The sequence below is a fragment of the Chelonia mydas genome, chromosome 11 (genome assembly GCF_015237465.2).
Source record: "Chelonia mydas isolate rCheMyd1 chromosome 11, rCheMyd1.pri.v2, whole genome shotgun sequence".
NCBI classification, from domain to species: Eukaryota; Metazoa; Chordata; order Testudines; family Cheloniidae; genus Chelonia; species Chelonia mydas.
Genome location: NC_051251.2, coordinates 70,061,862 through 70,089,026, shown reverse-complemented (window position 1 = coordinate 70,089,026; position 27,165 = coordinate 70,061,862). Strand labels below are relative to the sequence as shown.

Below are 27,165 nucleotides of genomic sequence, written 5' to 3'. Positions count from 1 at the left end.
ACCCTGAAGAGCTGGGGGGTGGGGGAGTTCCCTACAGCAAATGGGAACTGCGGGGGAGGCCTGCACTAGTGGCATCTAAGCTACAGGGGGTGGGGGAGCACTGGGGAGCTACAGGGGTGGTCCTCCGCCACCCATGGCAGCCGGGCTGCTGCAGTGCCCCAGTGTCACAGAGGTCTCTGAAAGTCACAGAATGTGTGACTTCCAAGCCCTCCGTGACATAATCGTAGCCTTACCTATCAGTCCTTCAGTAGTGAGTCACCAGCTGCCAAGTGTTTGAACGAAGTTTAGACTAATCTTAATGTTGAAAAGTTTGAATAGGTGTTTTGGCATTTGGCATTAAAAATAATGTTTTGGATTTCTAAGCATGTTCTCCTCTGTGGCATTTTGGAGGAGTACAGCTGCACAGTGCCGCAGATAGGTATTTTCTGTAACTTTACCTAGTGTTGCTGTTTAAATATAGAATTGCACAACACAGCTTTTTACAGTTTCACAGTGCTACCGAAATGTACCTTCCTTTTTTGTCTTCTAAAATACCCTAGAATATTAAATTTAAAAAAAAAAGAAAATATTTTTTCAGACTGTACGTTTGAAAACAAAAAAGGTAGGAAACGTGAATGTGTTCCAGTAATTTCACCATGGCCACCTTAAGTATATATAAGCATTTGGTTTACTGTGTAGGTTGCTGAACGTTTAACTCAGAGTTATTTACAATGTGACCAACTCAACTTTGCTACTAGAGACTTAAAGCTTTTCATTTCTTGACATTTTGGTATCCAGATTTACAGCCTTAATGTTGATTTAATGTGAATTTTTCCCTTTAGTTTAGCTAAAGATTTAAACAGAAATGATGGAATTGCGTGTGGCATATGCCATCTGGCTAGAAAAGTTTCCTGTTTATTTTTCCTCTGGATTACTAATTAATACTGGTTTAATTTGACTTGATTATCTAGATAGGTTCAATACATCAGTCTCTTTTCTACATATAGTTAAATTTGTTTTCCCCCCTTCCTCAGAAAAATTACTCCTTTTATTATGCAGAATATGAACTATTGCTTCCCAAGATTTAGTCAGAATTGTGAATGTTCTCTATATCAGGCCTTCAAGATTATATCCCAGAGAGATCATAGGATTCTGACCTTTCAGGTAAAAGGTTAGTGCTGCAGTGTACTGTGCGTGCAATTTAAACACCACCAAAACTTAGTACTTATAAAGTAAGGAAAGTGGAAATCTGGCACTGGTATCCCTAGAAAGAGGGAACACTTTTAACTTCAAGTTCTGTAAAAGCAACTGTCTGCTTAGTGTGACTTCAACTACAAGATTGTTCTTTGTAGCTCAGACACTTGACATTTGAGAGATACAGTACTTAGAAGATTATAAAATACCTTCAGTTTTCAATTTCTGTATTAATATTTGTCAAAAGTTAAAGGTCAGTATTGAAGGTGATAATCCTACATACCATATACATTAATGTATTCATCAAAAAGGGAATATTTTAATCTCATTTGTGTAAAAAAGATGGTTTAATTTTTTTAATGGTTTTAATCTTCGAAAGATATGGCCATCGTTTGTAATACGGTTTTATTATGATGCCATTGTCAGGTTAGCCATCACCTAGTCTGAGATATAGTTTCAGCTATGATGGGGGGTTTTTCCACCTCCTTAGGAATAAACATTAACTATGTCCTTAAATTCCCTACAATATATATGCAGTAGCAGATACTTCATTATGGTGTTTAAATTCATTAACAGTAGAAAAGACAAATCTTTTGGCAATAGCTGTTAAATGTTAGCTGACTGTATTTTTATCTGAGGATATATTTATGCATTCTGAAGGGATTTCTCTTTATAAATCATAATCAGAAGGAAATAAGTATGTGAAACTCCTTCCTAGAATACTGAAGTTGTAGAGGATTTTTTGAATAGGAAGATATTCGTAGTAGTTATGGATTGTGTATGCCAAAGGCCAAAATTTCACATCCCCCTGCTGAGCAAATCATTATCATAAGAAGAAAATGTGGGGCTTTTAAACTCCGCTGGTGGTTTCAGCAGAGTTTATAAACTCCATACATTTCACAATTTTGGTTCAATGACCTTGCCTTCATCTTTGCCAGTGGAATGAATAAGCTCTCCAGCCCAGTAGGTTTGGATTTTTCATCAGTTCTGTTTGAAATAAATGTGGAGAAAAAAATACCAAATTTTCGGTTTATCTAATATTCAGGTTTAAGTTTAAACACACAAAATCGGGGAGCAAAAGGATTATAGTTCTGGCAGTATGTAAATTCCCACCCTTAATGTTATAAAGTATAAGATTTTTTTTTCTGTATTTTCATGTCTATAGTTTTGCATCTTGATAGGTATTTATAGGTATGTTTTAGAAGGTAGGTCTGATTAGAATCCCAGCAATATAATACAGTACAACACTTTGTTGTGTTAGTTTCTGGGTAAAGCATGTTACAAGCATATTTGATGCATTTCTTTCCTCCCAGGCTTAATGAAGTTTCTGTTCCAATTAATAATGGGAGAGTAGTTGTTTCATCAGGCATGTCTCTTTGCAGGCTTAGTTTCTTTCCAGTCTAGATCACAGAGCTTTAGGTGGAAGGTCACCATGTATACCTTACCTATGGAATCCAACACTTCAAAGCTTCTTCATATTGTATACAGTTCAAGGAGCGAAAGAGACCTGTGTGCTAAATCTGATACACTGCTCCTTCACAACCTTGTGATTGTTAGGGCACAGGTGAAGCACAGAGATTGGGACTTCCTGCAGATGGAAGAGCATCTCTTTTCAAGTTGCTGGACCCTTCATTTGTTGCAATTGATACCATCACTTAACTCAGCAATCATGGTGTGCTACCCACAATCCAGGCTGGTGTAAGAGATAAAATATCCAATTTCAGCATCTCTCAGCAGAGATACTGTGCTACTGTTTCTCCTGGTGCAGGGCTTTCATAGAGCAAGGAGGGAACTCTGGAGGGCTGGGAATTCAGGACTAGCACTTTTTTCAACTTAAACACTCAAAAGAGCTAGTAATTTCTGCAAAGGTAGAATGAATAAGTGATGCAGTCCAAAAAAAAATCTGCTTGCCAATGACAATTATGTACAGTCGTATAGCATCGGACATTTATAGAAAGAGAACGAGGATGTCATATCAGTAAAACTCAACGTCTTTCTACTAAGAGCAAGATACTATAATTGACAAGTAAAAGACAAAGTTCAACTAATTCGAATCAATTAATTGTATCTATTTAAAAGTGTAATTTTGTTTGGATCCAACCCTGCTCAGCTGTTTTGGAGCTCGTACTGTGGCACAGAAGCCATATTTGTTTTCTAGTTTGAAAAGAGTTCAGTTGGTGTCTCTTCCTGTATTTCCTTTATTTTCTGATGCTTATGTTCTTGACATACATTACCAGAAGGATCTTAACCTTTTTCTACCTAGCATGATGCAAATTAGCTGCTTGTTCGTTATATAGCAGTTGCTCAGCTTTAATTGTAACATGTTAATAGTAAGTGTCTCTTGATTTTGAAACACTTCTCATTTAAGTCCTGTGGGCGGACAATTAAGATTGTCCTAACCTCTTCTCAATTACCAGTGCAGTTTTTGATGCTGGAGGTTATCCATTGGTTATATGGAGGGTAGGATAATCTTGTGATTAAGGAATAGGTCTGGAGTCAAGACACCTGGGTTCTGTTCCTAGCTCTCATGGATTTCCTGTGTGACCTTGAGAAAGTTACTTCATCTCTTTCGGCTTTTATTAGCCCATCTTGTAATGTAAGGATAATATTTTACTAAATAATTATTTAGCAAGGCATGCATTAATATTTTCAAGTGATTTGAATAATGGTTGCTGTTATTAAAGCACTTGCAGTGACAGCAATAGTTAGATTACAAAAGAACCCCCCCCAAGACTTGCTTTTGTTAGGAGTCTGCCAGTGTTGCCATTATAAACCCTGTATTTTAGAAGGTTGAAACTTGGCAATAAAAATGTGCTTTGCATGGAAATTTGGTAACTAAGGTTTCCACTCAAAATTTTTTCTCTACATTCAGGTGTTTGTAAGATTAAAGGAAGGCAAAACAAATAATTTTGCGGGGTTTAGAGGTAACTGACATTCTAGAATTGTCTTTAAAGAAAATAACACAAAGCTTGTTTTGTTTATAATAAATATTGTGGGAAACCCATTGTACAGCAAACAGCCAGAGCCCAGATTGAACCAACCCACAAGGGCTCACTGATGCCAAATGCATCTAGAATTGAATAGTTGCTGCTTTCTCAATCATCGTCCCTGAAAAGGAGTTGTTTATGAGTTGGCAGTATTGGCATGTACACCAGCATAAGAAAATTTGAGGAGGGGACAGAACTCTGCATACTTGAAGTTGATCAGTATTGTTATCTTGGTAAGCAAAGGGTTAATAATGTTTGTCAGTAATTGCTTCACAATTCCATCACTTCCTGTAAACACTGAGAATGGGCAAAGGTCAGATCTTCAAGGGACAGATCTCAAGGAATGCAGAAGACATCCTTCACAAGATTAAATAGAAGCAGCCCATTGTGAGCCGACAGTTCTCAGAATCTAAAAGCCTGGAGATGATCTAGGTTATCCATAAAACACAAAGCAAATTCGTCGTCATAATCTGTTGAAGGAACACACTACTTACAGATGTTTATGGCTAAGGATAGGAAATGTCTCTTGGCCTTGGTCATATAATCTTCTATATGCTTGAAGATGATCAAACCACGAAGCAGTGTCCTAGATGTATCCCTCCATCTGCATCCCAGCTGCTTCCACTCCTGCAGATCACCATTAACCTATGGGTATCTCTGGGTATAAGAAGATAAAGAGGTTGTAAATAAGGAGACGTCGAGCCCCCAGGGCAGCGATAACAGCTGTTGCTAAGCTGCTCCACCCCCTGGCTTCAATCCTTGTTAGGTGTGCCTCATGACTATTGAAATGCAGGGGTGACGGACGACCCAGCCAGCACGGATGACATGGACACCAAATATCAAACAAGACTCTCAAGAGAGCAGAGTCAGAAAGGTCAGTTCTGTGGGGCCTCTCCTCACCACTTGGATGAAATCCAAAGTCAGTTACATTCAGGAGAGTTGTGAATGTGTCCTTCTGAGCAGATTCCATGTTCACATTGATATCTCAGGGGACGGTATTCCACAACGACTCGAACACTGGTACGAGCACCTACTCAGAGGGCTCAGTTCTGAAACTCTTCATATAACCTCATGATTTATATATAAGCAGGACCATAAATTTTGGTTCTACCTAAGAGCACAGGTAAGAATCGTTTGCTTGAATAAATGAATTTCCACCATTCGTGGTCCTTTGAATAACTTCCCATTTCTTCATTCTGTATAAAGTTGGTAACGAGAACAAGCTATGCCTATAGTGTCTGTCATCCACCCAATGAATGTTCAAGGCAACACTCTGTGATAGAATCATGAAGAGTGCTGGACAAATTCAGAATAGATCTGACACCGACCAACCAAAACATCATACAAGAGGAACCTGAGTTATCTGTTAATGGTCTATGTGGGGGCGATGGAATTTACCTTGAGATGCTGTGGTATCTTAAGGTATGTCTGCCTTAAAACCCTGCAGTTGGTCCATGCCATTTCACTTGGACTTGCAGGGCTCAGGCTAAAGGGCTTTTTAATTGCAAGGTGGGAGAATCCCAGAGCTTGGGTTGCAGCCCAAGCCTGAGCGTCTACGCCACAAACAAACAGCCCCTTAGCCTGAGACCCGCAAGCCCAAGTCAGCTGGCATGGACCAGCTCCGGGTGTCTAATTAAAGTGTAGGCATATCCTCAGAACATCTGAGACTTACCTCTCCTTAGCGAATCACACTACTTGCTCATTTTCCTCATCTGCCCAAATCACTTGTCACTCTTGATCACACCACATGGAGTATTCAACACATAATGGCAAACAAGGCAAACACAAAAATGCTTCAATGTAATATAGAATAAGACAAGTCTCCAAACTCAACTCTAGGAGTTGATTTATATGACATTAAGGATCTGAACTAAATCATATACATGGTAGTAATTCAGAGTGAAGGGCTGGAATTTTGTCCTTATTCATCTCTCTGATGCTAAGTATCACAGGCTCTCCAAAATGTGGCTGATCTTCACTGCTCATGCTTGTTGCGATATCTCAGTACAGTAGGGTGAGTTAGGGATGGATTTGTTTCCTGTTGGTAAAGAAAGGAACATTATTTCCTGATCATGATGCAGTGAATTTAGTTTCTTGGTTAGTGAGATATTAAACTAATTTAACTGATACAATCTTTAACCTCCGACTTCTCCTGCCGACGCTCAGATTTCCAGGGGCCGAGTGGTCTCATACCAGTGCTGTAAAAATTTATCTTTGGGGCAGGAGACTTCTGGAAAACAACCTACTAAGATAAAAACTTGCACACTTCATTGTTTACTTTCATGAGTCCTTTCAGATGTTCAGAAATCACAGGCCAATTGGAAATGAGATCTTAAATAGAAGTGCCTTAGTGTTCCCTCCATATGAAATAATTTGCCTAGGGGTTTTCCTCCACAAAAGTCACTGAAGACAGTCATTCTAATGTGTATACTTCAGTTACAAGACTATTTTTCCTCCCACAAATCTGCCAATAAGGTAACATTATACTTCCGTGTTTAAACGATCCTTGTGTTCTAAACTTGACTCCATGTCTTTTGCTCGAGGCGTGCAAGAATATCTCAAAAGCTACAGCCACAGAAGTAGGGAGATCTGTGTTGTCAAAGAGAAATACTTGTTTTTCTTATTTAATTGAAATTGCCATTAGAGGAAGGAAAGGCCGTCAGTAACTTGGGCATTCAGTGGGGCATTCTGTACATGACAGGATAGCTTTGTGATATATAGGCTCTAGGCATGAGACTGGAAAAATGGTAGATGCAATGGAAAAAGAATACTCCTGAGGCTCTTTCATCTCCATCAAGCTCAGAGCTCTCTTTTAATTTCTTCAAGTGCAGCAGGTTAATTTAAACCCTCTACAGCTTGAGTGTGGAACCTCATTCAGCTAAACAATGACCAGCTGCCCAGTACCTAATTCCATTACAGATTTGACTAACACCCAGCTTAAAAATTTGTTCACCTTATTTCTTTGTCTCCTTCTTATAACCCCACCCCACCCTGCAAAAAAAAAAAAAAAAAAAACCTAAATGGCTACCCTGACTTTTACCAAAGGACAATTTTGTCAGTTTCTTACTTTAAGTACAGTCACCCATACCTCCCTGCCTGACTTCAGCAGCAGCTGCTTTGATATCATTGCAGCATCCCTTTAACTCAAGTTTGAGGCAGAATGGGAATATAAAGAGCTTGATAGAACATTTATGGTGATCGCTGTAAAGATCGCTGTATAGAGGACTGGATTTCACAGTCAGAAAACCACAGCTCAGGAAAATGGGTCTGAAATATAACTATAGACGGTTTTAGTCTCGTTCTTCCCTCTTTAAATAAAAAGGTTGCTGTTTTCACCTCTTTATTTAAAACACACATACAGTAGATGAAAGTATCTAGGTATTTTTTTTATTATTATTCTGTCCAGCAGCTTCAGATGTCTTTGGTCTTCAACACTAATAGCATAGTAAAAGTTCTGAAATGCTCTCTTTGGATTCAGCCTTCCTTGGTTCATGGTGAAGATTCCTGCTGCAGTCAAAGCTGTTGCTGTTGTTTTCGTCATCGGTCTTTTCTTTTTCTGTTGAGCCTCGTGGTGTTAATTGTGTTGCCGCTTCTGCTCTTTAATTGATCCCATTCGCAGGTTCTGCTTTTGTAATATCTGACTTCTTGCCACTTTGGAAAATCAAAAACCAAATTAATCAATCTCCTGCCTCCTGAGAATAAGACCACATTAGGGAGCTAGGCTTGACAGAAAGTCTAATTTCACTTTGAAAGCCTGTTGGAAAATTTTAACAAGAAGATGCAAGAAAAATGTAAACCAGATCAAGCCAGACTTTGGTCTGTGGAGAATAGCATCACCTGTTGAGTTTTTTTTTTTCAAGTTTTGTAAATAGGTGATTTGACAAAAATATAAAATAAATCAAAAGATAAATGGGTAGCAAAGGTCAGAATATCCTTGTTTCCATTTTAAATTGTTACATGGGAGAGACAGGATTGTGTATGAATGGGAACTATGGTCCAAGTAAGAAACTCCATTCTTCTTTTTTTCTCTCAACACATCCTTTGTGTTGCATATCTCTTGTCCGTCCCATGTTGCCTGTCTCCCCATGGTTGCACTCCCCCCACCTACCCATGCCTAATGTCACTAATTTTCTTCCCTCTCCCTCATTCTTGCGTTAGCATCTTCTGCTGCTCCACTTCTGTGTGCACTGCTAGCAGCACAGTAAAAGTGACTGGAATACCAATCCTTAAAGTGCTTTATGCAGGCACTTCAGAGATTGGGATTCTTGTTAATTTCACTGTGCTACAAACACCTGCACCAGAGGACAATAGGCAGGGGATGGCTTTGAACTAACCTCCTCACCCTCCACAAATCCCATAGGAGGGCTCTTGCATTGTCCTTGGCTGGTGAAAATTGAATTGTCTTTTTCTCCTGATCCTGGAGCACATGCAGTTCTGAATAACAGAATCCATAAAGAAATGTAATACAGAGGACTTCTTTTTAATTTTCTATTTCACAACTGTACCATACTGAGAGAGGGTCGCAGACGTGCTTAAGAATGGAAGATAACCTTGGACTGCAACTCAACCTCCAAAGTCCTACGTGGCATCCACAGGTGTCCCCTACATGATTGCTTAAACTAGTTTAATCTGAGGAGGATTAGTTGATTGTTGGTATCATTTATTCCTCTTAGTGCTGTTCTATGCTTTTGGGTGAGCAGTACTCTTCACCTCTTCCTCCCAGTTTTTTCTCATATAAGTCAAATAGTGTGAGTAGTATAAGATGACTAATAGGTACTAAAACTGTGTATGGGGGTGTGGTTGACTGTACACACACATAGTGTAAGGAATGGAGTATGTAGGGGTACAATAAAGGTGTTATCTGGATGAGTTTGGGTTTGATCTTGTTCATCGCAGGTGAGTTACACAGTTTGTGTCAAACTTAAGCCAATTCAAACATCATAATATGCCATAGCTTATAGAAAAATGTAAGAACTTTAATAAAAATCATTAGGACCAGTTTTCCCTCTGCCTGGTAAGTCAGGGGCCTTGGTTATCAAGTGTCAATTGTACCAGGACTGAGGTGCAGCCATTAAAAATTCTAAAAATGACCTAAAATAACTGTGACGCTTACAGAAAAAAGTTCAGTACCTTAGGACTTTTGGGGGCTGGAAGCCTTTATTGTGTGCCATATAGGAAAATGACTCTGCCCTCTTCTTTGGTGTAACGCTCCTATTATTTCATGACTGTGTAGAGCTAGAAATGGAAGTTGTGTGCCATTGTCAAGGGGAGATTCCCAAATACAATATAGGTCCTGCCTTCTGCTTCATGGGTATATTATGGTGAAGAAGCTATAAGGAGCCTCTATGTCTCAAATCTCAAACTACTGCTTGATTAGGGCTAACAGCTGCACCAGCCCATGTATCAGATTTCCAAGGGAGCATGGATATGGGGGCATATCCATCCACAGCCAACTAGTGTATGTTGTGGTCAGCAGCAAGTACTAGCCAGGGGTACATGGTGTTCCTTTTCAGAGGAAAAAGTGCTCTTCAGTGCATTTTACCCCTCATGCCATTTACAGATCTGCCATAGGAGTTCTGGAGGAAAGGATGCACTGGCCAGCATACAGGGTTCCCTAGCAATGTGGACAGGACAGGATTTTGTCCTTAATGTTATTTAATATAGATATACACTCCTGAAAACGATGACCATCATCAGGGAAAGCTGCCTGTGCAGTCCATCAAAAACTGCAGAGCTAATGATGGGTTGGGCAGATAATCGTGGGAGAGTTAATTGTACGGTTCGATATGGCATCTTGTCAGTAGAGATAAGTTGTCACGTTTTCCACTTGAGCTGAAACTAAATGATTGTAAAATAAGTTATGAGTGTCCTTGGGCCTGTCTGCCAGAATGATGGCTAAGAATACATTCCTGGCCCATCAGTCTCAAGCAGCCTGCTTGATATTTATGCGAACTGAATGTTATTTTATTCCCCCTCTAGTCATGCTTGTCAGCTTCCCGAGTGAAAAGTGAAACTGCTTCTTTGACTCATACTTCAAGTATTGAAGCTCGGAGAGTCTGCAGATTGTTATTATTATTACTAGTATTATATATTTTTTTGGGTGTGCGTTGAACATTGATGCCCGATTGGGAAGAACTAATGGCTGACATTGAACATACAGGATGGCTGCAAAACAGCCCATCCCAAATCAGTGAAATGCAGCTTATGAGTTCTAGTGCCTCTGTCAAAGCTGGTTTAGATGTGGAGTAATGAGGCGCTTGCTTTTTTTAATTTGGCGTGCCTTTTTCTTTTCCTTTTTTCATATTAATAGCATTGGCACTGGTCGTCTGTTCTCACGCGTGGTAATTGATACAAAATAAAATGCATTATTTGTATTCAGTCAGGAGTAAGAAATTGCATTCAGTGGGCTGAAGCTTGAACTCATTTACAGTTTTCCGAAGCCGGGTTTTCAGGAGCCCTCTTTTCAATTTGAAGAATACCTTGTCAGGAAAGAGAAGTAGTCGAAGATGGGAAAGCACAGCGTATAAGCCTAGTACATTTTGATTGCTCATATTTTAAACCAGTAGAATGTTAAATAACTTCCATCTTCAAAAGGTGGTCTCTGAAACTAGAATATAGAGCTTTAATATACTAATAATATAAGCTCAGCATCGGTTTACTAAAGATTCACATTTCTTTTCTGGTTGAGGAGGAGGGAATACCTCAGACTCTTCACTTCAGAGCCGTTTGACTCAAGGATAGTAGGTTATTATTTGAAAAGGATTGTTGGATCATAAGGATTTACCATATTAGGGTAATTCTCCAGGTCTCATATATGAGAGAAGTTAGGTTATGCATATTTCAGGGCAAAACAATCTTTACAATCTGGGAAGGTCACGGCTGGGCTCAAGGGGTGTGGGGTTTGCAGGTATCTGGGCGGGGGGGACGCAACTGGGGAAGGGGGGGCGACTGAGGCTGGGCTCTGGGGGGGAAGGATTGCGGGTATCTGGGCTATGGGGTGCCTTGCGTTTGGGCTCTTGGGGACAGGGGTTGTGGGTATCTGACCCCCCCAGCTGGGCTCTGGGAGGAGTGGGGAGCAGAGAAACAGGAACTGGGTGGTCGTGGGGGTTTCTTTAACTCTCTACTCCTGGAGGAATTTTTGTGAGAGTCTGTATTGTTACAGATATACTTGCTGACAGGTATTTTGAAATAAATTATATAATAACACCTGTTTCAATTATTTTGGTAGTCTTATTTTAATAAAATTTGCAGAATTTTGCAGAATTTTAAAATTTTTGGCGTAGAAGGCTCCCACGAGTAATTAGTACACCCACAGAGGCATTAGAAAAATATTAACAGCCATAAGAGCATTAACCATGATTTGTACGATGAGTAAGGCTATGTTTTAGTCATGGGTATTTTTAGTAGAAGTCACAGGCAGTTAACAAAAATTCTTGGCCCATTACATGTCCATGGCTTCTACTAAAAATACCTGTGACTAAAATTTGGGCGGGGGACCACGGGCGCTCTGGGTTGGGAGTGCTCTGGCGGGACCGCTGGGGGAGGGGGAGAATGGGGCGCAACCCGGGACTCGTGCTGGGGCAGGGAGGGTTGGTGGGGCTGGCAGGGATTCTCTACACGGCTCCGCATCCCTGCAGCTCCTAGGCAGTGGAGGGGCACAAGCGCCGGCTCCCACAGCTCCCATTGGCCGGGAACGGGCCTGCAGGCATGAGCAGCACGTGGCGCAGAGTTTGTCTCCCCCTAACCCCTCCGCCACCTAGGAGCTGCAGGGCCATGCCAGTGGGAGCCCCCCACCCTGAGGTAAGCGACCCCCCGCACCCTCCAACCCCCTGCGCCTAGCCTTGAGCCCCCTCCCACACACCCGAACTGCTGCTGCTGGCCATGGGGCTGCCCAGCTTGGGCAGCCCCTGAGCCAGACCAGCCGCTGCAGAAGTCACGGAGGTCACAAAAAGTCACAGAATCCGTGACCTCCATGACAGACTCACAGCCTTAACTATGAGTAGTCTCATTTAAAGATAGGAGTTTCTTCTTTTTTGGCAATGTCATGTTTTTACGGTTTCCTAGGTACGGATCATTCCTGGCATCAAACATAGAGGAAAACATACAAAACAAGTAATGCTTTGTCTGTTTGCTTCACCAATTTGGCCTTGCATTTGTATCTTTCTCATCTTTTTGATCCATTTTATTTTTGCTGCACCTTCTCTCAGTATGGAATGGAGAGGAAAAGACAAAACACCCTTCCCCAAATGGATTTTGAATCTTCTCAGGAGTAGCAACTTGTTCTAATCCAATATTTATTTTTTTATTTCTTTGCGCTTGGAGAAGTCAAGATTTTTAAAGCTGTGTCCTGCTTCAAGCACCTCTTTTTACAGATACTTAGATCTACTGTACAGTAAATATGTACCCCATGCTTCTCTTTCGGTTTACATCATAAATTGCCTAATTTAAAAATACAGACGTGGAAAAAGGAATAATGAGGCTTTTATAGGAATTTTTTTAAATCCCTGAAATATGCCTGTGTAATTTGCCACCCACAGCTTTCTTTCAGTATTTTCCAACTAAGCATGCAATTAATAAACAACCATTTATTAAATAATTAAATCAGATATTTTCTTATAAGGTGTTTCTTAACCTTTTTTAAACATTAAGAAACTAGTTTGATTTTTGTGTGAAAATATCAAATCAGCAGTATTGCAGTGTTATTGTGGCTGTGTTGGTCCTTGATTATGAGAGAGAAGGTGGGCGAGGTAATATCTTTTATTGGACCAACTTCTCTTGGTGAAAGAGACAAGCTTTTGAGTTCCACAAAGCTCTCTGGAGCTCGAAAGCTTGTATTTTTTACCCACTGAAGCTGATCCGGTAGAAGACATTACCTTTCCTACCTTGACTTTCTCAAATCAGGTGTAAGCAGTTTTAGACACTGAGTAGAAAAGAATGCATCTTTGTTCTTCAACACAGAAATTGCAGCAGTTCCATTTTCTTTAATCTTTTAGAGTATTTTTTAATGTGTGGGACGTTATACTGAGTAAATAAAAAATAATTCTACATATTTAGCACTGTTCTTAACCAAAACATGAATTGCTATTAAACTGAAGTCCTATCTACCCTTGATCAGAAACTGAATGAAGGACTCTTAAGAAGTGTATCCTCAGTAAAAAATCACCTGCAGATTCAGAGGAAAAGTACCGTAGAAGTATTTCTTTCAACACAGGATCCCATCATATAATTAAAACTGTGGTTAAATGATATTCCTGTTTCATTTTTTTAAGACTCTTGTGGAGAACCGGGGGGAAAGCTAGCAAATATTTTAATTTGAACTTTTTCTTTGGGGTTCATATTTGGCTTTGCTTATTTTTAGATACTTTATCAAGTTTACAAGGGGAAAAAAGATATATTCTGAATTAATATTTTAGTGTTTATTGGCTAATTTCCAATATACTTTTTTCAATTTTCTTTTTGTATTGTGTCAACAAACTAACAAAATAATAGAACATTAGGTATAACAAATATATAGTCTGCCTTTTTTGTGCGTTATATATCTCATATCAATTGGTTGTTGATTATGTTGATCCATTCAATCAGAGGGCCCCAATCCTTTAATGGCGTCTTCTTGTGCAGCGCCCCCATGCCTGTGCAGTGTCCCAGGATTAATTTGGACTTCAGTGGGACTGCACATAATTGAGAAGTCCTCGTTAATAGATCCAGTTGCAAGTTTATCACATGAGACTATGGACCAGTGATAATGAATCACAGATTGTATTATTTTGCTTTATTCAAGAGAAAGGAATTTTAAAATCTATTTCAATTGTTAGTATATTAGTGTAAAGGATTATTAAATTATTTTTTCTGCTGGCATATTTATATATTCCATTACAAAAAATATGTTAAAAGAAGATTAAAGTTACAAAGCAAGCATTCAATAGTTAAGAAATACCAAACTTAAGGTTGCCTATGAAAATCTAGTGTCAGTTAAAAATCCAAAATGACATGGCTTTGACAGTATGGCAAATCTAGGTGGTATTACTAATTCCTACCATTTGTGACTGGTGGGTTCCTTGCATCTTTTGGCTTGAATCAATGTTGTGGTGTTAATGGTTTTTTTAAAAATATATGAAATACATGGTCGTAGTGATGTAATTTCATACTGTATTGCTGCCATATATATATATCGAGTTGCAAAACCAGCAAATCAGAGGGACTTTCCCCTTTCTCTGTATTTGCCAACTCCTATCAGAGAAATTGGGCCTGAAGAGCTTGTATACTATAAAATAATCCACCAACAGCACATGTACTTTAAGAATGATAGAAATTTTTAGATGAGTCATTCTGTTTCATATCATTACCCCTCAGTACCTAAGCATGGGATACAGAATAGACATGCAGGAATAAAAATGTATTTATGAAAGTATGAGAGATGGCATAGTTGCTATGTTTAAGTAATCGTACCTTTGGCTGAGTACAAAAGAGGTGACTTGATTTATGTTTGTAGTGTAGTAGCTGTGTTGTCCCGGGACAGGAAAGACAAGGTAGGTGAGGTAATACATTTTATTGGATCAATTTCTGTTTTAACAAAGCTTGGTCCAATAAAAGATATTACCTCACCCACCTTGTGTCTCATGATTTATTTAATTATGGAGGGAAAAACTACTTGCCATCATTATTGCTCAGAAAACTTTGTATATTATCCTAGAATACTACAGTAGTGGGAAAGTAGTGAGAAAATGTTATTTTTGTAATGTATCGGCTATCTGTAAGTATACACAAATCAGGTACCCCATCATCATCAAGTGGGAGAATTGATATTTTAATAAAATCACATTTAGATGGTAAATTAAAAAGAATCTGAATATGCAGTAATATAAATAACTACTAGGCAGTACAGAACTGTAATCTCTCAAAACGTTCTTATTTTGGCAGGATCTTTCAGGCATTTATTTAAAATGATGCACTGTTCATAGAGTTTCTCACTTTTTGTCTGCTTTGTGCAAATTGCAGATACTGGCTTGGGAGATTCTGTGTGTTCAAGTCCAAGTATATCCAGTACCACAAGTCCCAAACTGGATCCTCCTCCCTCCCCTCATGCCAACAGAAAGAAACATCGTAGGAAGAAAAGCACGAGCAATTTTAAAGCTGATGGTATCTCAGGCACTGCTGAAGGTAAGCTTTCTATGCTGTCGGGAGGTCCAGATTCCCAGTGTTGTTTCATTATCCTGAAAGCCTCCAAGTGTTGTCTTGAATCTTTGTTGTTGGATACTAGTTTAACTTGATTGCTAGATTTGTATCTTTAAAGGTGAACAGAAGCACATGTAAAGAGAAATCCAGCAATCCAACCTTTTCATGAAAAGCTGAATGGTAAAAGAGACATCATAACAGACAAATTTCTGTGATCCTCAAATCTTGTTTCATCAAATGGTGTTTGCTTTAAGAAAGGTACCCAACTTGTTCCTTAGTCATGTGCATGTGTGTCTGTCATCATGGGTAGCACAGATGAGGTTTGGGCCTTTTTATAAGACAAAAGTAAGTCAGCATATATTCAGTACATCTCCAATAAGCACAGCTTAAATCCTATATTATCTTCGCTCATTAAACACGCTCCATGTTCAGAGCCAGTTGTCAATGCTTTTGATGCCTGCTATTGTTTGTTTCACTAGTCAGCTGCTCGTGGAAAGATTGCATTATTAAGAGCAAGGAAAGGGGAGAGTTAAATGTTTGGGTTCATTTTTAAGAACCAGACAGCAAAAGCCAAAAGAGGTATTTTATTCCCTTAGTTTATCTTAATATTTCCAATGCTATCCGTGCTCGTAGTTCAACATCCCGCTGAAGAGGTAGCAATATGTACACAGTAGCTAGATATGATATAAAAACATACTTCTATCTGTAGAAAAGAAGAATAGAAACATGCTACAATTCAACTGAATGAGCTCCAGAAAAAAAAATGAACAAGGGTAGTGGGAAAGCATAGAAACTGGAGAGTCAAAAGGGAGAGAGTGGAATAACAATGTGGAAGAAGAGCAGTGTTAAGAAAAACGTTGGAGGGTAAAACTAGCTAATTCAATATCGAAGAACAAGGGAGCAAGTTCTGGAAACGGGATGACAATTGCAGGCATCTGAGGAGACATTAAAATAAAGATGGGATAATAATATACAACTGGGAAGGGACATATTAAATACTACTTAGTCATCCTTATTTTCCATTTACTTTAATTTCTCAGTTGTGGTGCTGTCACCTCTGGATTATGTTTTATTTCCATAGCTGCATGTGTGAATTCTTTGTTGAAAACCTTGGCTTTGTCCATAATAGCTCCTGCTGCTTTCTCTCCATGTTATGTGTCATCTTTACCGCTGGACTCCCTCTAGTTTGACCATGGAAAGCCAAATTTTATTTTAGACATTCATTTTTTACTTGGGTTCTTTTTCTACTCCACTTTACACATTTGCACATATTTGCACACCCAGAAGATTAAGAATGGGATTTTTCAAAAGTGCTCAAAGTCAGCTCCCATTGAGGTTAATAGAGGTTTTACCATTGCCTTCAATGGGAATTGAGATTAGCCAGCACCAAAGGCATTTGAAAATCTCACTCTTAATTTCTCAAGGGAAGGACAAAAGGTTAAATATGATCTCCACAGATTCCCCAGAGTTCCAAGAGCCACCTGAGCCATATGTGTTGGTGAGGAGATCAGTATTGTAAAGGAGTAAATGACTCCTTCATCCTCATTCCCTGTCCTCTTCGTATCCATGCAGCTCTGGACTTCTGGCCTGTCAACAAATGTGGGGATTTTTTCACATCAATTCCAAGATTTTAGTATTTTTTCTTTTCTCTTCTTGTTTTTCAAATCTTAGTCATAATTGTTTTCTTAGTCAGGAGACTGGGGAGCTTGGGTTTAGCTCTCAATTTGTTGTTGTTGGCTCATTATGGCTGAAGGCAAGTCTGGCCTGGGAGCATGTTTCACTCATACACAAAATGGGTGTCTGATTTACTCTCAAGCTTAAGGGGTTCAAGAGAAATACCTTCAAATTTCCCATGGAAGAGACCTTAGCTTCCTAGCCTGCAACCTTTTTGAACGCAGTTACAAGTCTTTCCTCCTTCTGTCTGAAGGCTTTAAAGCACGTTCGGAAGGACAAGACATGATTGTCAAGCATTAGAAGATGCTACAGCAGAGGTGGGCAAACTACGGCGGGACCATGCTGCCCGGCCCTTGAGCTCCTGGCCAGGGAGGCTAGCCCCGGCCCCTGCCCTGCTGTCCCCCATCCCCCGCAGCCTCAGCTCACTGCGCTGCTAGTGCAATGCTCTGGGCAGCGTGGCTGCGAGCTCCTGCCGGTCAGCGTGGCTGGCTCCAGCCGGTAAGGAGGCAGAGAGCAGGGGAGTTGGATAAGGGGCAGAGGGTCCTGGGGGGCAATCAGGGGACAAGGAGTATGGGGGATTGGATGGGGGTAGGGTCCTGGGGGGCGGTTAGGGGCGGGGAGTCACGAGAGGGGGCGGTCAGGGGACAAGGAGCGGGGGGGTTGGATGAGTCAGGGGTTCTGAGGGGGGCAGTTAGGGGGCAGGAAGGGGGGGCGGATAGGGGGCAGGGGCCAGGCTCTTTGGGGAGGCACAGCCTTCCCTACCCAGCCCTCCATACAGTTTGGCAACGCCGATGTGACCCTCGGGCCAAAAAGTTTGCCCTCCCCATTCTACAGTATCTTTGACAGCTTCCCATAAAAGTAGCACCCAGCACAGACATCTGCTTTTACATGCCTCTCCCTGAAGTATCAATGCATTTTGTCTGTTCCTGCCACTTCTGCATAAGGTTTCTAGTCTAGCTTCTAGGTGGGCATTCTCTTATGCTTTTGGCACTTAGCGCTTTCAGCTATCTAGGATGTGACACCATCTAGCCATTTTAAGAACAAAAGCATAAACTTGTCCCTCAACATCAACTAGAAAGTGGGTCAGCTCCCTGTAGAACCCTCCTCATGAGTCAGAAAGTAACTCTCAGTACCCTTCATCCAAACACCTACCCTCGTGGCAGCTTAATGGGACTAAATCGGGGGGGGGAGATAATCGTCATACGAGAATATTAAAGGAACTGGCACATGAAATTGCAAGCCCATTAGCAAGAATTTTGAATGAATCTGTAAACTCAGGAGTTGTACTATATGACTGGAGAACTGCTAACATACTTCCTATTTTTGAGAAAGGAAAAAAAAGTGATCCGGGTAACTACAGGCCTGTTAGTTTGACATCTGTAGTATGCAAGGTCTTGGAAAAAAATTTGAAGGAGAAAGTAGTTAAGGACATTGAGGTCAATGGTAATTGGGACAAAATACAACATGGTTTTGCAAAAGGTAGATCGTGCCAAACCAACCTGATCTCCTTCTTTGAGAAAGTAACAGATTTTTTTAGACAAAGGAAACACAGTGGATCTAATTTACCTAGATTTCAGTGAAGTGTTTGATACGGTGCCACAAGGGGAATTATTAGTTAAATTGGAAAAGATGGGGATCAATATGAAAATCTAAAAGTAGATAAGGAACTGGTTAAAGGGGAGACTACAGCGGGTCATACTGAAAGGTGAACTGTCAGGCTGGAGGGGAGGTTACCAGAGGAGTTCCTCAGGGATCAGTTTTGGGACCAGTCTTATTTAATCTTTTTATTACTGACCTCAGCACAAAAAGTGGGAGTGTGCTAATAAAGTTTGCAGATGATACAAAGCTGGGAGGTATTGCCAATTCAGAGAAGGACCGGGGTATCCTACAGGAAGATCTGGATGACCTTGTAAACTAGAATAATAGTAACAGGATGAAATTTAATAGTGGAGTAATAGTAACAGGATGAAATTTAATAGTGAGAAGTGTAAGGTCATGCATTTAGGGACTAATAACAAGAATTTTAGTTATAAGCTGCGGACGCATCAATTGGAAGTAACAGAGGAGGAGAGGGACCTTGGAGTATTGGTTGACCACAGGATGACAGTGAGCTGCCAATGTGATGTGGCCGTGAAAAAAGCTAATGCAGTCTTGGGATGCATCAGGCGAGGTATTTACAGTAAAGATAAGGAGATGTTAGGACCGTTATACAAGGCACTGGTGAGACCTCATCTGGAATACTGTGTGCAGTTCTGGTCTCCCATGTTTAAGAAGGATGAATTCAAACTAAAACAGGTACAGAGAAGGGCTACTAGGATGATCCGAGGAATTAAAAACCTGTCTTATGAAAGGAGACTCAAAGAGCTTGGCTTGTTTAGGCTAACCAAAAGAAGGCTATGGGGAGATATGATTGCTCTCTATAAATATATCAGAGGGGTAAATACCAAAGAGGGAGAGGAATTATTTAAGCTCAGTACCAGTGTGGACACAAGAACAAATGGATATAATCTGGCCATCAGGAAGTTTAGACTTGAAATTAGACAAAGGTTTCTAACCATCAGAGGAGTGAAGTTCTGGAACAGCCTTCCAAGGGAAGCAGTGGGGGCAAAAGACCTATCTGGCTTCAAGATTAAGCTCAATAAGTTTATGGAGGAGATGGTATGATGGGATAACATGATTTTGGCAATTAATTGATCTTGGACTATTAGTAGTAAATAGACCCAGTCTCCTATGATGGGATGTTAGATGGGGTGGGATCTGAGTTACTGCAGAGAATTCTTTCCTGGGTATCTGGCTGGTGAGTCTTGCCCACATGCTCAGGGTTCAGCTGATCGCCATATTTGGGGTTGGGAAGGAATTTTCCTCCAGGGCAGATTGGCAGAGGCCCTGGGGGTTTTTTGCCTTCCCCTGCAGCGTGGGGCATGAGTCACTTGCTGGAGGATTCTCTGCACCTTGAAGTCTTTAAACCATGAGTTGAGGACTTCAATAGCTCAGACATAGGTGAGAGGTTTATTGCAGGAGTGGGTGGTGAGATTCTGTGGCCTGCGTTGTGCAGGAAGTCAGACTAGATGATCATAATGGTCCCTTCTGACTTTAAAGTCTATGATTCTATGTTGCAGAGCAAACCATTCTACATCTAAAATTAAAATAATCTGTGGTATTTTTTTGCTCAGCCTCTTTGCCAAAGTCAGAAGTAGATGAAAAAGGAGGAGGTGTAGTCTGCTTGAACTATGTACTTGTAAAGGGTGTTTAGATTGTGCTGCAGCATCTGAGGTGTCTACCTATTTGTACTCATCCATAGTGACAGATTATCTTTATTGTCAGGTATCCAGATTATGAGTTGATCTGAACCCAGGTTCATGGCTTGATATCATTTGTGGTGACCAGACTTGTTTTCTGTCTTCCTCCCTGAGGCTTCAGCTCACCAGGATGAAGCTGATTCTTCATTTTGCTTATCTTTGTAGAAGTGTCCTGTGGGACAACCTTGTAGATTTGGAACAACCTATTTAATTACTCAGTCACCAATAGTGGTCACCATTTGATTGTGCCTCAGGGTCAGCTGGTGCATCATGCACATTTCTGCTAGCTTCAGAATGTACCCTCTTCAGACCTGACTTAGTACTCAATATCTTTCCAGATTCAATAGCCTCAACAAGGATCTGATTTTCCCAGTATTTGTCTAAAAATTTCTCCTATCCAGTGCCCTAAAGGGGGAGGGGGGGGAGTTCCTTTTGCTTAGCCTTCTCCCACCTTCATAATAGGGATAGATTTAAAACCTCCAATAGGAGAGCTCACCTAAGGTACTTGGACATGTTGCCTATAAAATTCAATGAAGTCCAAGTTATACATGAATGTGTTAGAAATTGCCTCCTTCTGGGATGAATTTGCTGCTTGTTTAATATCAACAGTGGGGATATATGAAAGCAAATTTGAGTGCGGGGGTGGTGGGGGAGAGAATTGGTTGTTAATCAGTAATTAGAACTTCAGTTTCGGTATATTTCCTCCACAAATTCACCCTTACCGATCTTTCTTCCCCATTTCTTCAGAATTTCTGTTTCCCATGCAGAGAGGGGGGACCTTTATATGCTTCTCTTCAGAGCCTTTATTTTGACACTTAGCTGCACTGTGACATGAATCCCCCTCTGAGAACTAAATAATTTCAGTCGTCCTAATGTCTGTGCAGCCCATCTCATGGGCTCCAGGTGCATGGGTATGTGAGGCAATATATTTAGAGAACCCCAGTTACTGGTAAGAACATAGATTTTGTCTTTTCAGTATGTATTAACCCATACATTTCAACACTTATGTCCCCCTTGTCTCCACACTCAAACCAAAATGGTTCACAGAAGAAGGGAGAGTAGGGAAATGCCCTCCTCAAACTCAGTATCCAGAATTCACGGGATATCTAATACTGTGCAGTACAGTCATCATATGAAGAACTAAAAATACTGCATTTATTCACATATATAATATATGATACACGAAAAGAAAGGGTATAGAAAATAAATACAAATGTTACATGTAATATTTCTTATGCTAAACTTTCCTTTCTGTGCTCCGTATGACCCCAGGCATTTCTCATATCATATTCGTTTATAAGTGCTACTATTTATTTAAATACTAAGAGTGCTTAACTCTGTACAAAATGCAGGCATTCCCTGATACAGGAAGTTATACAACAAATATAAAGTTAGCACATTTACCAGGTGATACACAGTAGTAATAAGTCCATTATAGCTAGAATAATTTTAAAAGAAACAAACCAACCCCTATGATGAGGCATACAAGGAAATTCTGTATGAATGAGGTCAATGCAAATGCCACTGAGACTTCGTCCATTAGACAGTTTTCTAACAGGAGCAATAATAGGTGTGCGTGGTTGGAGGGGAATGAATTCTTCAATTGAAAGAGGGGGAAATTGTGTAGCTAAAAGTACTTATACCTTCATATATCCTGTATATTTGCAGATTGTTATTGCTGTGTTGATCCTAGGGATGCGAAAGACAAGGGGGTGAGGTAATACCTTTTGTTGGCCCAACAGAAATTGGTCCAGTAAAAGATATTTACTCACCACCTTGTCTCTCTTCACAATTCAGCATCTTTGTAGTAGATGCAATGGTACTTAATTAACACTAACTCTTATTCTACTGCACTCGCAGTTAGCCTCAGAGAATCTCAATTTCTGACATCAAAGAGTTAGAATGCAGAGTCTAAAGATCTTTGGTTAACATTGGAGAGGAAAGGGCAGTATTCTGATTCCTTCAGAGTGTGGAGGATTCCCCTCCAGGCCCTGGCAGAATGTCGTCTGTAACATTGTCCAGAGGACAGCGTGATGTCCTGCTCAGAAACCTCTTCAGCACAAAAAATTCACTGCGTTATCACTCCCTTTTCACAAGAAAGAAGATGTGAAATATGTCTTGACCTGTTGCTATACAAGGGGAAAACTGCTCACTTCGTAAAGAATTTATAACCTTTGGGCTCAAATCTGATGTCAAGGTCATGTCTGGATTATGTTGCTGAAAGTAATAATACCTAAAATTGAGTAATATTATTGATGTTTAAAATTTAAAGGTCTTCCAGATTAACCACATCCAAATGAGGAATATTACTGTGATTTGTATAAGTAAATAATCATTTTCCATACAGTAAAAAGTTGTTTCTGATAGTCCTTTCATACCAATTGTGATAGATGGTAAATTCACTGGAACTGGAGGAGCAGATGCAGAGGCATTACTGAAGAACTTCTCTTAATTTAGTAAGTGGATGAGCCTTGTTTTGTAGTTTTACAGCCACAGTGAATTAGGTAAATCAGTTAAAATTCAGGGAAGGCCATGATTCCTAGTGAGTTTGTAAGATGTTCTGATCAGTTTGCTGAAAATCCATATAATACCAGAGTTAAGGTTGGGGATAAGTAAGTGAAGAACTCCAATTACTGCACAAAATGAGTAACCTCTACTTTTTCAGCCCTCTTAGTCTGTATTAATACACATCTAGCTTTGGGCTGTTCCTTGCTAAAACCTTCATTTGTTTCTAAGTCTTTGAGTGCCTAACTGGACACTTCAAAGGGCCTGATTTTCCAAAGGCAGGTACTCAGCAGTTTCTGAAAACCATGTAGCAGAGAAATCAAATTTTCCATCCACCAAAACTTTTACCAAAGGTAAGTTTGTATTTTTATTATTTATCCAGGGCTGCCATTGTGCCTGTATAATTTAACTCAAACCATTTACTTACTGCAGTTACACAGGTAATTGTTACACAGATACATTGCTATTGTAATTATGGAATCTTGTAAATTATATGAAAGAATGAAACTGATTTGGAGTAGATTTGTTTCATTCTCAAACAGGTTGTCTAAGAACATTTATAGTTCTTTTCTGAGCCAGAGGTTTTTCTCTACAATTGTGCAGAAAGTATGATGTCTTAAAAATGAGGCTCTCATTCTGCATTTGAAAAAAACGGGTAGTAGCAAAGGGTTTAACTACATTTTCCTTCCATGCCTATATAGACATTTAGGCAATATAAACTGCATTTGACTATAATTGTAATCAGTGACATTGAATGTACATGTATCTTTAAGGGTACTGCAACTGTCTCCAAAGGTTTCCACCTATTCAGTGTTCACTATAACTCAACTGATCATAATGACTTCATTCACTGTCTTGTAGGAGATATAACAGTGGACTATCACTACACACCTGAGAAACAGGAGGGCAGAAATTAATAAAATCTAGACCAAATCTACAGAGATTCACTTTTAACCAAGGGACAAAGGTCACAAGTTGGGAAACTTCCAGCCTTAGTTGTCACAGCCTATCTGACATGAAAGGTTTGCTGCTAAAAGGCTGTTATGTTGATGCTGAGGAGAAGATAAGGGAGGTGAAGCTCATCTATTGTTTTAACCTACTTCATTGCGGACCAAACAAGTTGAAAGGTTCCTTCTGGTCTTTAAAAGCCGTGTTAACTTCAGGGTCAGAAGGGGCTGCACGTTCCGCCTCCCTGGTTGGAGGGAAAAGTGTCACAGTGGCAGTCAACAGAAAAGGGGATTCTGGAAAGGGCGAGTCCCAGGATGAATTGGTGGTTATTGCAAGTACTTGCATACCTGGATATCTCTAAAAAGGTATAGAATAAAAAATATCACTTGTCTGTCTCAGAGAAGTGATCCCAGTACCCCTGTGGCATTTTAGGAACTATGCAACTATTTGGTGTACAGCACCTGATGTATTCTGAATGGGGTAGGGCACTGAGTGCTGCTGTAATACGTTTTGACCAATCTTTTTCTTGATGAGTAAAGGTTAAAATAAAAGTACTCTCTGGAGCTAGATGATACCTTGGGAGTCCTACTAACTTCAGGTACTACGGTATACTTAAAACTATTCTGTCAGTCAAAGGCAACAGCCCTGAGCAGGAAATTATTTGTGGCTCTTTGTTCACAAGGTGGGTGACTGGGAATAGAGGGGGAAAGCATTTTAAATGGGAATTGAAAATATACACAATTTTAAGTTTACTGTTGGAGAGGGATCAGAGTATTTCCTATAGTGCCTCTTGTTCTGCCTTGTTTTGGAAATCTATGATTCCCTGCCAGTTTCTCAGGTAGGAAAAGAACACATCGTGTTTGTTAAAGACAGTTATGGATCTTGTCCCAAGTAAACTTCTATTTGTACACTGAACTTCCAACAGACATTGAGAACCCTGATGCAAAGTTTCAGTGTGCAGCAGTGGCTATCTAAAACTAAAATAGTGCAATTAAAGATAATACTAAAGATGCTGATAAATAAAATCAGCTTCCCTTGAGGAGAATAAGATTTACATGTGACTGGACTCTTGTAATTACATAAACTTTGCTATCTACAGAAAGGAGGGGTTCATTGCATACTGTTTTTGCATTTTATCTTTTGCGTTCACAGAAACTTACAGTAACTTAAAAGTTACATGTTGTATAACATAGAACTTAGAATATGGCTCTACTGTTCATCATTTTTATAATCTGGGTAAAACTAGAACTTTATAATAAATCAATTATTTGTATAAATGTGTTTTACATAATTTATTTTGTTCAGCCTGAAGCACAGCCCTGCAGGGGATATTACATATTCTAGCTATAGAGCATTTCCTGGTACCAACAAGACCTGCAGTACCCATCCCCCAAAAAGATGGATTTTCCAGTATGAACTGCAAATGAACAGGATGTTTGACTAAGCAGGGGAACTAGTTCCAAAGTTGAGGGCCTCCCATAGATGGTGTTCTGCCGGCAACTCCCTCTGTTTTATCCTTGCGCAAACCAGCGGGAGTGCCTCTACTAATCATAGCTGTCTCAGTGTGGCATGGGAAAGAGGCAGTCTTTCAAGTACGCAGCTCTCAGGCTATTTAGGGTTTTATAGGTAAAAAAACAAATGCCTTCAACTACACACAGAACCACACAGGTAGTCAGTGCAGATTGCAAGCTGCTAACATTGCTGGGAACTGATCATACACTGCAATCTATTTAATACAGACTTGCCCCTGAAGGCACACAGTGGCCTCTTTTGTGGGCAGAAGATGTCAGCTGACGAGAACCTTGTTCTTTGATTCATGCTGTATAATTAGGGCCCTACCAAATTCACAGTCCATTTTGGTTAATTTCACAGTCATAAGATTTTAGAAATCGTAAATTTCATGATTTTTGCTATTTAAATCTGAAATTTCACGGTGTTTTAATTTTAGAGGTCCTGACCCAAAAAGGAGTTGTGGAGGGGGCACAAGGTTATTGTAGGGGGGCGGGGGTTGCAGTACTGCTAACCTTACTTCTGCACTGCTGCTGGTGGCAGTGCTGCCTTCAGAGCTGGGCGGCTGGAGAGCGGCAGCCGCTGGCCGGGAGCCCAGCTCTGAAGGCAGAGCCGCCGCCAGCAGCAGCTCAGAAGTAAGGGTGGCATGGTATGGTACTGCTACCCTTACTTCTGCGTTGTTGCCTGCAGAGCTGGTCTCTCAGTCAGCAACCGCCACTCTTCGGCCGCCCAGCTCTGAAGACAGCAGCGCAGAAGTAAGGGTGGTATGATGTGGTATTGCCACCCTGACTTCTGTGCTGCTGTTGGTGGGGCACTGCCTTCACAGCTGGATACCCGGCCAACAGCCACCGCTCTCCAGCTGCTCAGCTTTGAAGTCAGTGCAGAAGTAAGGGTGGCAGAACAGCAACTCCTCTAAAAGAACGTTGCAACACCTTCCCACAACTCCCTTTTGGGTCAGGCCCCCCAATTTGAGAAACTGTGAAATCTGTAAATCTGTAGGGTAAAAGCACACAAAAGACCAGATTTCATGGTCCGTGACACATTTTTCATGGCTGTGAATTTGGTAAGGTCCTATGTATAATGCAAGGGTATTGACTAATGGCTTGATCAGGAATGTGGCCTGTGACTTCTGCATGTGTTTCTGAATCCTGGCTAGATTAAGACCTTTGTTAAATGAGACACTACCTTTCGTGGACTCTGTTCTTCATGAATCGAGGGAGATTTGAGGCGATGGTGTGGGTATGCTGCATCCCTGTGGCCTCAAATGGAGGTCTCCTTCTCCAAACCTAATATAATGCATCATCTAATTTGTATGTTTCCAGTCAGTTAATAGGGGCTGATATTGGCTTGCAGGTTACCGTGTAGCTCTTAAGAGTTGCTCTTCGAGTTGATAGCCCCTCTCCATGGTGGCACTGGGATCCCTGAGAGTGGTTGACTCTGATTTAACACAGGCAATGGAGAAGGTCCTCAAGGAATCCATTTTGAAGCACTTGGAGGAGAGGAAGGTGATCAGGAACAGCCAACATGGATTCACCAAGGGCAAGTCATGCCTGACCAATCTGATTGCCTTCTGTGATGAGATAACTGGCTCTGTGGATATGGGGAAAGCGCTGGATATGATATATCTTGACTTAAGAAAAGCTTTTGATACGGTCTCCCACAGTATTCTTGCCAGCAAGTTAAAGAAGTATGGATTGGATGAATGGACTATAAGGTGGATAGAAAGCTGGCTAGATTGTCGAGCTCAACGGGTAGTGATCAACTGCTCGATGTCTAGTTGGCAGCCGGTATCAAGCGGAGTGCCCCAGGGGGTCGGTCCTGGGGCCAGTTTTGTTCAACATCTTTATTAATAATCTGGATGATGGGATGAATTGCACCCTCAGCAAGTTCGCATTTGA

At 40.5% G+C, this 27,165-nt stretch overlaps 1 protein-coding gene across 14 annotated transcripts in view; it reads left to right on the top strand.

Annotated features, from left to right (window-relative positions):
• Positions 1-27,165, top strand: part of AGAP1 (ArfGAP with GTPase domain, ankyrin repeat and PH domain 1) — a 684,170-nt gene that overhangs the window by 505,522 nt on the left and 151,483 nt on the right. For 13 of the 14 annotated variants that reach the window (XM_037912087.2, XM_037912086.2, XM_037912089.2 and 10 more), the window contains one exon: positions 15,156-15,317. The exons of the other annotated variant lie outside the window; for it this stretch is intronic. In XM_037912087.2, coding sequence (XP_037768015.1) covers positions 15,156-15,317 — 162 coding nt within the window. The remainder of the gene's footprint in view (positions 1-15,155; positions 15,318-27,165) is intronic. 14 annotated transcript variants of the gene reach the window in all.